The sequence below is a fragment of the Podarcis raffonei genome, chromosome 7 (genome assembly GCF_027172205.1).
Source record: "Podarcis raffonei isolate rPodRaf1 chromosome 7, rPodRaf1.pri, whole genome shotgun sequence".
In the NCBI taxonomy this organism is placed as follows: domain Eukaryota; kingdom Metazoa; phylum Chordata; class Lepidosauria; order Squamata; family Lacertidae; genus Podarcis; species Podarcis raffonei.
Genome location: NC_070608.1, coordinates 77,832,116 through 77,845,419, shown reverse-complemented (window position 1 = coordinate 77,845,419; position 13,304 = coordinate 77,832,116). Strand labels below are relative to the sequence as shown.

At 46.0% G+C, this 13,304-nt stretch overlaps 1 protein-coding gene across 5 annotated transcripts in view; it reads right to left on the bottom strand.

Annotated features, from left to right (window-relative positions):
- Positions 1–9,050, bottom strand: part of DNAH5 (dynein axonemal heavy chain 5) — a 178,137-nt gene extending 169,087 nt beyond the window's left edge. For all 5 annotated transcript variants that reach the window (XM_053397140.1, XM_053397141.1, XM_053397142.1 and 2 more), the window contains exon 1: positions 8,925–9,050. In XM_053397140.1, the coding sequence (XP_053253115.1) occupies positions 8,925–9,050 (126 nt within the window). The remainder of the gene's footprint in view (positions 1–8,924) is intronic.
- Between the last annotated feature and the right edge of the window lie 4,254 nt (positions 9,051–13,304).

Genomic DNA, 13,304 nt, shown 5'->3' with positions numbered 1-13,304 from the left:
GGAGTTTGAGCTGCTGAGACAAGCCCAATATAGGTGTGGTGTTGTTATGGTAGTGTTGACATCTGAAACGACACCACCAAATTTGCATAGCAATCTTAGCTGTCCCTGTTCCAGTGCTCTCTTTTCTAACCACACTTCATCTTTGGTCTTGTTTGCTCTATGGGTCTTGGGCAAACACTTTCCCCTTCCTTTCTTTCTTGAGCTCTGTGAGGCAAGACAGGTGAATGGCTGTCAAAAGATGTCAAACCTTAAAGTAAAGGTAAAGGTACCCCTGCCCGTACGGGCCAGTCTTGACAGACTCTGGGGTTGTGCGCCCATCTCACTGAAGAGGCCGGGGGCCAGCGCTATCCGCAGACACTTCTGAGTCACGTGGCCAGCGTGACGAAGCTGCATCTGCAAGCCAGCGCAGCACACAGAACGCCGTTTACCTTCCCGCTCGTAAGTGGTCCCTATTTATCTACTTGCACCCGGGGGTGCTTTCGAACTGCTAGGTTGGCAGGCGCTGGGACTGAGCGACGGGAGCGCACCCTGCCGCGGGGATTCGAACCGCCGACCTTTCGATTGGCAAGTCCTAGGCACTGAGGCTTTTACCCACAGCGCCACCCGCTTCCCATGTCAAACCTTACACTGGCTTTAATTAATACAGCCACAAACAGAAGCCCAGTCTCTGACGCAGAGCTCCATGAGCGTTGCTACGATCTCTCGCCATCTTGATCTCCACTGCCCTGAAATCTAATATGGTGAAATGTGGTGGATAGTTGTTTTTAATCAATGAATAGTTCAGTCTTTTTTCTTTTTCTTTTTTAGGAGCTTTGCTCAGTCATAGAGCCTCTGCTTTGCCTAAAGTAAGTCCCTTGTTCAATACATGGAATCTCTAGGGGGGGCTATCTGCACTTCGAGCACAATTCAAAGTGTTGGTGCTGACCTTTAAACCCCTAAATGGCCTCGGTCCAGTATACCTGAAGGAGCATCTCCACCCCCATCATTCTGCCCAGACACTGAGGTCCAGTGCTGAGGGCCTTCTGGCGGTTCCCTGGCTGCAAGAAGCCAAGTTACAGGGAACCAGGCAGAGGGCCTTCTTGGTGGTGGCGCCCTTCCTGTGGAACGCCCTCCCACCAGATGTCAAAGAGAACAACAACTACCAGACTTTTAGAAGACATCTGAAGGCAGCCCTGTTTAGGGAAGCTTTTAATGTTTAATAGATTATTGTATTTTAATATTCTGTTGAAAGCCGCCCAGAGTGGCTGGGGAAACCCAGCCAGATGGGTGGGGTATAAATAAATTATTATTATTATTATTATTATTATTATTATTATTATTATTACTATTACTATTACTATTATTATTATTCCTTTTCTCAAGATGGTTTCTTCCCTCAGATTCTCGTTTCTCAGTCTGTTGCTTACCCCGCATCATCTCATCTCTGGCCAGATGCCTCCCTGACCCTTTAGTTAGTTAGTTAGTTAGTTAGTTAGTTAGTTAGTTAATCAGTTAGTTAATTTGTATCTCAGGGCAGTTCACAGCATAAAAATACAAAATGCAAATGCAAATATCCCCACGTCCTGGGACTTCAGCCTGCCTCAGAAAGCTATTCCCATTCCTAGTGACTGTGTGAAGTTTAAATACCAGCCAAACTGACAACTCTCTATCCTCACGGGAGATGGACATGAAACAATGACAGGTTTGTTCCCTGAGCTGTTGAAATGTTCATCCATGTTATGTGCCATCATGCCAGCTTAACTGATCAGTGTCAGAGAAGCGAATGGCCTTGATGCATTTTGTGGGGACGAATTCTACGTTTCCCATGTTCGGAGACTAGTTTTGCAAACATAGAAAAGAGAGCGCCGATAGCCCTTAAGTTTGGATATAAAATTAAATTGGTTCATGCTGTGCAGTGCTGTGATAATATTGTGCCAGGACGAACAGCTCATTGCAGCGAAAACCAGCTTTCGCTTTAAAACACACAGCCAGCAGGATGCCACCTACAAAGCTATGAGAAGGCACTTGAAAAGGGGTGAGTTTCTCTTGCCAAGCAAAATGCAGAAAAGCAATACTGTGGTGCCCCCCAGTGGCAAATACTATAAAATAAGCTACATTGAGCTCCCATACATAAGCTACAGTATAAAGAAACAACTCACATGCAGTTTAAGAAAATGATTTAATATTCCTTTGTGACATGAAGATTACAGCTTAAGCTTTCCATGAAAGTCAGCAAGACTGTGCCAACACAAAAAAAAATCCTTGCACCCAGATATGTGGCGAAACATTCAGAATTTTTGCACCTGGGCATATAGAATAGCTAAGTTGAAATAGCAGGCTGGCTGTAAGCAACATCATGCCATGGTGGTCCTGATCTTTCTCCCAATTTATGCCCAATTTAGAATCTCTCCCTCATTATAATTGGAAGGGCATATGGGTGCTTCTTCTTTAAGACTGGAAATCAAGTCACACTCTCTGGTTAATTAATTGATCTAGATATCTAGATTCATCACACTCTTGTCTCAAGGAGCTCAGACGTATCTCCCACAAAAACTCTGTGAGGTAGGTTAGACCAAGAATTGGTAGCTGGCTCCATGTCACCAAGTAAGCTTTGTGGCTGAGTGTGGGTTCGAACCCAGAAGTTCTGGGTCTGCTACTATTAATCCTTCCCTGACTTTGACTCCAGTTTATGTTCCTGCTAAAACCAGACCTGCTGGTTTTCAGCATCGTCTCTCAACTCCTATATGATCCGAGCAGAAGAACTGCACTGAGGGCCATTTGCTTGCTGAGTAATAAAAATTGTGGCCTCCTCTCTCTCTAATTGAACTTATATATGTTCAGTTGCAAGGATGTCGTGGGAGATTTCAACAATGGGCAAGATTCAAGGAGGTGAAAAGGATTGTGGACATGATGAGTGTGGACGTTTGATAACATTTGTGGCAGGGTTTAAGAGTACTTATTGATTATTTCTTTAGGGTGGGATTCAGCTAATGAGTCCTGTCAGCAGAAGCCCCGTGCAAGGGCTTAAACATCCAGCCTACCTTCCTTAACTAAAGACAAATTGAAATTTAAATGTCTTGAAAGCCATTCTTTTTCTTCTTTGGCGATCACTCGTAGCCAAGTAAGATTACCTTCCATGAACACGGTCTTAACAGTGAGTCCATAAGTGACTGTGGAGGCTAATTCTGGATCCAAAACCCTAAAATGTATTTTATATAATTGACTTTTTATCTGTATTTCTATTCTTTGTATATCGTATTGTTCTTTTATTCCTATGGCCAATGGCTGATGCAAATAAAGATTCATTCATTCATCCTGGATCCACACGTCCTTCCACAGTGGGGACATACGGTAGGTTTCTGGGCGGGAGTTGATCACGGTGAGGGTTTGCCAAGCGTGCCTTCCTCTTAACACATTTCTCCCTTTCGTCCTGAGTTTGAGCATCTTCAAAACCCAAGACATCTTTGGTAAAGGCTGTTCTCCAATTGGAGCGCTCGCAGGCCAGTGTTTCCCAATTGTCGGTGTTTATCCTACATTTTTTTTAAGATTTGCCTTGAGAGAGTCTTTAAACCTCTTTTGTTGACCACCAGCATTACGCTTTCCATTTTAAAGTTTGGAATAGAGCAATTGCTTTGGAAGACGATAATCAGGCAGCCGCACAACATGACCAGTCCAACAAAGTTGATGTTGAAGAATCATTGCTTGGAGAATGGTGATCTTTGCTTCTTCCAGTACACTGGCATTAATTCACCTGTCTTCCCAAGTGATGTGTAAAAATTTTCAGAGACACCCTTGATGGAATCTTTTGAGGCGATGGAGATGGTGTTTATAAGTGGGCCATGTTTCACAAGCATACAGTAAGGTTGGTAGTACAATAGCTTTGTAAACAAGCATTCTGGTTTCCCTGCGAGTATCCCGGTCCTCAAACACTCTGCACTTCAGTCGGGAGAAAGCTGCAATCGCAGAGCTGAGGCGATGCTGGGTTACTCTGATGAAAATAGGAAAATCCTATTCCATACCCTCCAACATTTCTCTGATGAAAATAGGGACATCCTACTATACCCTCCAACATCTCTCCGATGAAAACAGGGATGTCCTAAGAAAAAGTGGGACATTCCAGGGTAAAATCATAAACCAGGATAGCTTCTGTAAATTCGGAACTGTCCCTGGAAAATAGGGACACTTGAGGGGTCTGGAAGGCCCACCTAAAAGAAAACAGGGAGACAAATGTGCCTTCCTGCAACTCTATCATTCTATGGTTGGCAGATCCACATCAATGGCGCCATCACTGAAAAGGCCCTGTCTCTCGTTCCTGCCAGTCTGATTTGTGCCTGCTGGTGGCTTGCAAGCAAGCCCTTAGCAGTGGATCATAAGCCCCAGGCAGGTTCACATGGAGGCAAGTGGCACTTCAGACAAGCTCCTTGCAAACTATCTGGGGCTTTAAAAGGCCAACACTGGCCTTTTAAATTGCGCTCACAAGCAGTCAGGCAACCAGTGCAACTGATACAGAATGACTGTATCATTAATTATTTCATATGTTCCAAGGTTCAGCCATGGGACTGAGTATCAGTTTCTGGGCTGAGCCCAGGCACAGATTCATCGCTGTTTCATCCGTGGTTTGTACTGGAGCTGATCTGAGCTTTCTCAGAAATAAAAAGCTCCCATATTTTAAAAAGAAGAAATGCAGTTTCAAGGAGGAAAAAAGTGAAGCCACAGGAGTGACAGTATCTGCAAGAGGAACCCTGTGGATCATCTAGTCCAACCCCCATAATGCAGGAATCTGCAGCTGTCCTGTACACAGATCGAACCTGCGACCTTGGCGTTATCAGCACCGCACTCTAACATACTGAGCTATCCAGCCCTCCACTATTTAACAGATGTTTCTCCATTGGCACCTGGAAATAATGTGGAATAGGTCAAATACAGGATAGACTTTTACAGGCTGGAAGCTAGCACATTGAAACGAGATCACAGTTAGCCAGGGAAACAGGGGGTACTTCAGAGCTCAACTGACCTCAGTGACATGAATGCCAGTAACAGATTAATAATACATGCACCCTGGTTTAAAGGTAAAGGTAAAGAGACCCCTGACCATTAGGTCCAGTCGTGGCCGACTCTGGGGTTGCTGTGCTCATCTCGCTTTATTGGCCAAGGGAGCCGGCGTACAGCTTCCGGGTCATGTGGCCAGCATGACTAAGCCGCTTCTGACGAACCTGAGCGGCGCACGGAAATGCCGTTTACCTTCCCGCTGGAGCAGTACCTATTTATCTATTTGCACTTTGATGTGCTTTCGAACTGCTAGGTTGGCAGGAGCAGGGACCGAGCAACAGGAGCTCACCCCATCGTGGGGATTCAAACCGCCAACCTCCTGATCGGCAAGTCCTAGGCTCTGTGGTTTAACCCACAGCGCCACCCATGGCGGACAGCAGCTGGAGGGCAGCTCCTCTGGTGGGGAAGAGGCGGAGGCTGGATGCAGCACCTCCTGGCTCACCTGGCCGCTTCATGCCACGGTGGCCACGGCAGGCAGCACACTGAGCAAGCGGGCCTGCGCCGAGTGAGCAAGAGCGCATGCACTGCTACCACCAAGTGTCAGCTCGGTTTTTTCCCTTTTAGTCTTCTGGCGCCCCACAGAATTCAGCACCGGCAGGAGTGGTGCACGCACCCTCACTCACTCAGCACACTCGTTCGGTGTTCCCCGGACTCTCGTCTGGCGCCCTCCAGTACTTGGCGCCCTGGCACCCTGCGCCACTAGCCTTAATGGGTAAGACAGGCCTGTTCACATTGCAGGTGGCTGAATCTTTGCATCAACAATGCAAGAGAGACCCGAAGCTCAAAGATCATTTTGCTTTGTCAACTATTAACCAGACTTGTTAACCTGCCGGCCCTTCCTCCAGGGAACTCAGCAATAATTTTCTCCAATAGCTTGGGCTAATGGATACGAGCTGGCTTTGCACCCAGCAAGTTTCATCGCCAAGAATCCAACACTCCAGCCGCCACACAACAGTGGTATCCCCTTTTCACATCTCTACAGCATTTCTGGCACACAAGCGTGTGTGTGTGAGAGAGAGAGAGAGCATGCCACAGTTCACCATCTGCATGCCCAGATCTTCTAACATTAGAAGCATCCCAGAAACTCTGGATTCATCATCTAACTATTGTGTCTGCTTGATCCCTTTTAACCAGAGCAGTCCGCATCCAAATTCTATTGTCCTTACAATAGCTGGGTCAGGGCCAAAGGAAGCGGGCTCTTAAATGAGCAAGAAGCTGTTCTCGAAAGTAAATAATGTGCACACATATTCAGAGGTATTTGGCAACATCTAGCAGTCCCCTTGGCAGAAAAGGGTTGCTAGTCAGAAAATTGGCAAAGGAGATTGGAAACTACTAGCTCAGTCCCAATATCCAGAATGATGTACTAGGGATAGTTGGAGAACAGCCTTTACCAAAGGTGTCATGGACTTTGAAGACACTCGAACTCAGGACGCAAGGGAGAAACGTGCTAAGAGGAAGGCACGCTTGGCAAATCCACACCATGATCAACTCCTGCCCGGGAACCAATGTCCCCACTGTGGAAGGACGTGTGGATCCAGAATTGGCCTCCACAATCACTTACGGACTCAATGTTAAAACCGTGTTTATGGAAGACAATCTTACTTGGCTATGAGTGATAGCCAAAGAAAAAGAAGAAGACTAGGGATAGTACACAGCTCAACTATAGACATCTGGTTTTTTTCAAAAAAAAATTGGTGGTTCTTCTGCTTTTAAGTAACCACAGACAACCTCTATCAAATGGATTTGTGGGAGGGGGCTTTCAAATCCCAAAGTATTATTTGCAAGCAAGTTTAAGAGATAGTGTCTCTCATTTTAAAAACCAAGCACTGTTTAAAAATCAGAGCCAGTAGAGTGGTCAGGTTATTGGAACAGGGTTGGAGAGTGCCAGATTCAAACCCTATTCAGTCACAGAATCAGAGAATTGTAGAGTTGGAAGGGAACCCTGAGGATCATCTAGTCCAACCCCCTGCAATGCAGCTGTCCATACGGAAATTGAACCTGCAACCTTGACATTGTCAGCTTCATGCTCTGACCGGCTGAGCTATCCAGTTGGCAAAGAAGAGATCCTTTAGGGATTGAAATCCACAAGGCAAACACCACAGAACAGTTGCCTTACCAATGAGCCACAGCAGCAATCAATGGGAGTTCCTTCAGATGACCAACTTACTGAGCATTAATCCTGATTTTTTTGCACCAAGCTTATGCAGTGGTTAGACCACATCTGGTCTTTACTGAGCATTCATTTTGTTCGTGGGGTAATCATATAAAAATGTGCATTCATCCTGTTGAAATTGCAGGGTGCTTACACATCTTTCCACAAATAATTTGTTCATTCCACACTTTTCAGGGCATTTCCCCGTCACTTTCCTAACTGCAAAAAGTCCAAGTTGTGTGTGTGGTTCTGGTTTTAACTTGCACTAGGGCAACAAAGCACTTTATTCCATAACTGTTAGCTGCACAAATCTAAACTTCTGGCATGGGCTTCAGTCCTTTCCACAAAATACTTGGCAGTCTTGAGGCAATCTGGGGCCCTTGATCTAGTCACCCACTCATTCTCAGCTTGACCTAACTCAAAGGATTATTGTGATGCTTAAAAATAAAAATAAGAAGTGGGGTGGAGGAAGAGAGTCAGGGCCGCTGTCTTGAGCTAACAGGGTTTCCCAAACTTGGGTGGCCAGCTCCTTTTTTGGACTATAACTCTCATAATCCCTAGCTAGCATGACCAGGGGTCAGGGGCGATGTCCAAAAACAGCTGGAGACCCAAGTTTGGGAAACCCTAAGCTAGAAACTAGGACACAGGTGGCGCTGTGGGTTAAACCATTGAGCCTTGGGCTTTCCGATCAGAAGGTCGGCGGTTCGAATCCCCGCAACGGGGTGAGCTCCCGTTGCTCGGTCCCTGCTCCTGCCAACCTAGCAGTTCAAAAGCACACCAGTGCAAGTAGATAAATAGGTACCACTCTTGCGGGAAGGTAAACGGCGTTTCCGTGCACTGCTCTGGTTCTCCAGAAGCTGCTTAGTCATGCTGGCCACATGACCCGGAAGCTGTACGCCCGGCCAATAAAGCGAGATGAGCACCGTAACCCCAGAGTCATCCGCGACTGGACCTAATGGTCAGGGGTCCCTTTACCTTTACCTTTAAGCTAGAAGAAAGGTTAGATATAGAAATGAATACACTAAACTCTAAACTCCCCAAAGTTCCTACAAGCAGTTGGGAAAGATATAGCACACAGCAGAGGTAAACACCCTTAGGGAAATAGAGTGACCAAATTTCAAGACGCTCTTGCCCTCAGAACAGGTAAGAGCCTCTCCTGACACATTTCTGGGCAGATTGTGTGCAATACAGCATATGGGACTCTTCCCCAGCTGACATTGCCGGAGGGGAGTCAATATCCTTCAACCTTCGTCTCAAATGCCCATTTCTTTCTTTGCATGTTGTTTTCCAAGTTCCCTCCCTCCCGCCCCCCACCTCCTTCCTTGTGAGTACATTTCGCAGCGAGGCAAAGTTTGTTCTCGCGCAGCAAAACAGCACCAACTCCGAAGAGGTATGGGGAAAAGGAGTTTCTGCGGGTGCAGCTTCTGGAGCCCTGGAATGTCAAGCAGCTGCAAAAATAAAAATTAAAAAAAAAAAACCTATTTCCCAGTTCTAATAACAAGAAGAAATCCCTACCCTACACGTCCACAGGTTCAGATTGCCACCCGGGAGGAGGGAGCTGTACCCCCAGAAATCCCCTCTTTTTGCATGCTTTGTTAAAGACCCCGGAACAAACTCGGCTAGGAGATCCGGGCGCAGAAGAAGCTTCCCCGCCTCTGCGTCTCCGGGGTCCCCCTGGAAGGGTCTCCTTCGCGCAGCAAAAGCATTCCGGAGAGCAAGGAAGGACCAGCGGGAAGATTCTCACCTGCATCTCTTTGATGTTCTCCATCGGCGCGATGGGCTGAGTCGGTCTGGGATGCTGCGCATGGGAGCCCAACTTGCTCGCGACGGCGGCGGCCGACGCTTGGCGACCCCCTTCCCCCTTCTCCATCGCTGGCCTTGGAGAGAGAGAGAGAGAGAGAGAGAGAGAGAGAGAGAGCGCAAAGCGCCTCCTGCCGCTGCCCACTTGGCTGAAGCGCCAGCTACCCGGGCCTGTTTGCTGCCGCTGCTGTTTCCATGGTGAGCCTTGAATCCTCAGACACTTTGCAAGGCTGCTGCTGCTGCTCTTTCTTGCTTCTCCCCCAACCCGCTTTTCTTGGCCTGCCTCTGAGCTGCCCCTTCCCGAAACATTCCTAGTGAATCCTCAAAAAAGGCCTGTCTATCAAGTGCAACCTTCTTTTTTAAACGCTGCTTGCACACACCCTCAACAAAAACATACAACCTTTCTCGATTTCTTATTATTCCTTTGCCTGCCTCTGAGCTTTTTCTCTCCCTGCCAGGTTGCTGGAGAACCTACAGCCTGGAAAATGGCCTGTTCTACAAAGTGCATCCATGTGTTTTATAGATGATAGAAATAGATGATGATGATGATGATGATGATGATGATATAATAATAATAATAATAATAATAATAATAATAATAATAATAAAAAATAATGATTTATTTATACCCCGCCCATCTGGCTGGGCTTCCCCAGCCACTCTGGGCAACTTCCAAAAAAATATTAAAATACTGTAATACATCAAACATTAAAAGCTTCCCTAAACAGGGCTGCCTTCAGATGTCTTCTAAAAGTCTGGTACTTGTTGTTCTCTTTGACATCAGATGGGGGGCATTTCACAGGGCGGGTGCCACTACCGAGAAGGTCCTCTGCCTGGTTCCCTGTAACTTGGCTTCTTGCAGTGAGGGAACCGCCAGAAGGCCCTCGGAGCTGGACCTCAGTGTCCGGGCAGAAGGATGGGGGTGGAGACGCTCCTTCAGGTATACTATATCTATATCTATATAGATAGATGATAGATAGATAGATAGATAGCTGGATAGATAATTTTTATTACATTTTCTGTTTTTTCACTATTTCAAATACTCATTTTACATCCTTAGGCTGTCAAGAACTTCCCTTCTTCTCTTTCCATGGTTCATTTTACATACCTTAAATCTCTGCATATTTTACAAAAACTGTACCATTCAGTAGTCCATTATTGCATCCATCAAAACTTATTTACACTGTTTAATTTATCTTAATGCTGCCAGCATTTTCAGCTGTGCACAATTATTTCCCATATATTCAATAAACATTGTCCAATCTTTAAACGTATGTTCTCCTTATTCTCTTATTCTATATTGTGAAGTCTGCAAGTTCTGCATATTCTGTCAACTTCTACCAAGCGCATCCATTGCTTCGTCCACAGACTTGCAAGAATTCCAGCTATGCGCGTGCAACATTTTCATGCTGCTTCTGGCCACCACTACAGCCCACCCCATTACAAATTTGCTTAGCAACGTCAATGAAATTTCAAAGTCCTGACCAACCCTTAGGAAGCTGCAGGTAGAGGCTTTGAAAGCGACCAACCCCCCGCCACCGCCACCGCCAGCTCCCCATGTACCCTCTAGCCTGGAACTGGAAATACAATCCAGCCAAGTCAAACTTTTCATTGATTAGCTGGGATCAAAAGCGTGTGTTTCAGTCTTGTTTTTTAAATCAATGCACACTTCACTGGGTTCTTCGCTCTTCCCAGAAGGAAGGCGTGAGCCACAGAGTGGGAAGAAAGAGACATGGAACTTGCATACCTCCTTTGGAAATCATAACATGCAAGATTCTTCAAAGCGCAGTCACCAGACAAAACAGAAAGCAGCACTGAAAAAGAAGATTTAGAAGCCTCTGGAATTTAATAATTCTCTCCTAACGTTTTTCATTTTAGCAGGATGAGGGTCCGCGTTGATTTGCTGAAGAATGAACACACAAACGCACACCACTGGCACTAGGATTCGTGTGTGGCGCAGAGGATTTGCTGATGTGTTCCAGGCCACATTTTCAGGTCCTATGACTGATAACTTAACTGCCCCAGGGTAGATCTCTCCCTGTCAAGTGGCAGAACTGTGCATCAGGTGGAGAGGTGCGATAGTCCAGCTAAGGAGGACCTTACATCTGATGATATATTGTGCCATAAGAAATATATACTAGCCATCTATCGTATTATTATTAATTATTATTAATATATTATGCCATAAGAAATGTGTTTAATATAAAAAGGATAAAATAAAATCGTTAATTTAGAAAAAGTTAAGAACAACAATTTAAAACCTTTTTTTATAAAAAGATCAACAATTGTCAGTAAAGCATGATGTACTGGGTATGAGTTACTCGTGCGTAAACTGGTGCCTTTCTAGGCTAATTTGCCTTGTTAAACCTTTCTGACTGCACAGCCCTCTCTCATCGTGGCTGCCTCAGTCGCTGGCAGAATCCGTCAGCAGGCGTTTCTTAAACCTCTTCCAACATAAAAGCTGTTTGACACCCAGTCTCCTCCTCCTCTCACTGCACGGGAGTCTCCTGCGCAGGGAGGGCGTGGGTAGCGGAGGACCTGTGCTCTCCTCACTGATGTCCAGTGAAGAGTCCTGGAGCCCTCTCTCCGCTTCCCCCATCTGCCCCCCTTTATCCCTGGTGTTGCACTGATTTGCTTCCCCCTCTACTGAGCTGTTTCTCCCCCTGCTGCTGGGTCCTTCGCCAGCATCATCTGGGAGCCTCCCCTTCGCCTCTCGCTCCGATGTCAGTTCCCTGACACATGAGACTCTTAATCTCAGGATTGTGGGTTTGAGCCCCACGTTGGACAAAAAGATTCCTGCACTTGCAGGGGTTTGGACTAGATAACCCTCGTGGTCCTTCAAACTCCACAATGCTATTATTCTAATAAGCTAAAAACCAGATGAGCACTAATGTAAACATTCTACATGTCTTCGGTACCAGGCTATTTTGTGCCCTGGAAAAGGCTAGCTACTTGCGCGCGCGCGCACACACACACACACACACACACCAACATTTGCTAATTTCAATTTTCAAAAACAGATGTCTTGTGGGGGGGAATGAAAAGCACAAAACTTGAGACCACTGCATTTATTTTAAATTGCAAGAATAAGTAATGCAATTTGTAATGTTTGATTAGCTTTCTCAAATACATAACAAAATGTTTTAGTGCACCAATCGTTTTGAATAGCCTTGTGAATGGTGATGTTAAAATTTAAGTTTCTTAAAAGTTTTAATTTCAGGGACATCAAAATCTCACTTTGTGTGCCTTTTCCTTTGCAATTCCTTCAGTTCAAGCGCTGTTGCTTGGGCATGTTAAAGATCTGTTGAACCAATGTGGGGGGAAACTAGTTGCTTTCAGACAATACTTAGCAGCATCTTTAACTACAAAGTTTAAAGAGTGTGCATTGCAGGGCCCCAAGAAGGCAAGTGGGTTTATGTCCAGGGCTCTCTTTGGTACACCACTCAAATTCGACTATGGGGTGCAGAGCTCATCTCTGCTTTCAGGCCGAGGGAGACGGTGTTTGTCCACAGACAATTTCTGAGTTATGTGACTAGCATGACTAAACCACTTCTGGCACAATGGGACACTGGCACAACAGAGTGCACAGAAACGCCATTTACCTTCCCGTCACAGCGGTACCTATTTATCTACTTGCATTGGTGTGTTTTCGAACTGCTAGGTTGGCAGGAGCTGGGACAGAGCAATGGGAACTTACCCCATGACGGGGATTCAAACTGCCGACTTTTCGATTAGCAAGCCCAAGAGGCTCAGTGGTTTAGACCACAGTTCCACCCGCCTTCCTCTCCTCTAGCCTGATAGAATAGTTGCAGTAGATGGCAATGACAACGTAGACAATTTCAGGTCCAAGGAAGGTCTATGCTTTTCAGCCTGCAGTGATACATCAGGCATTTGTCAGCACCTGTCAATCCCAGTGCAAGCTCACTGAGGAAAACTAAGCCCTCTCCCTCCAAAAATCATCTCTCTGCCCTTCTGTTCCAACAAGCATTGACACATCCGACACAGTAGCTCGGTGTTTCAAGGCAAGCTTCGGAGTCTCTGAAGGCAAGTTCACGCTACCTAGCAAACATTTGGGGATCCCTAAATTGTGCCTCTTAAAAGCCTGGTTCTCAGGTCCATCTAGAATGGCAACAGAGCCTATGTGTTTTTAAAAAGCAGTGTTACAGGAGAAACTCTTAATTTCAGAGACTTTGCAGAATAACCACTAGAGGGAGAAGATCCCAGCAGGAGAGCAATCTGTCGCTATGTCACAATTCAACACCACAGTTCCTGATTTAGTGGCAATAGTAGCCCTTTTCTGCTGTTCTTTCAATGGGGGGGCAGG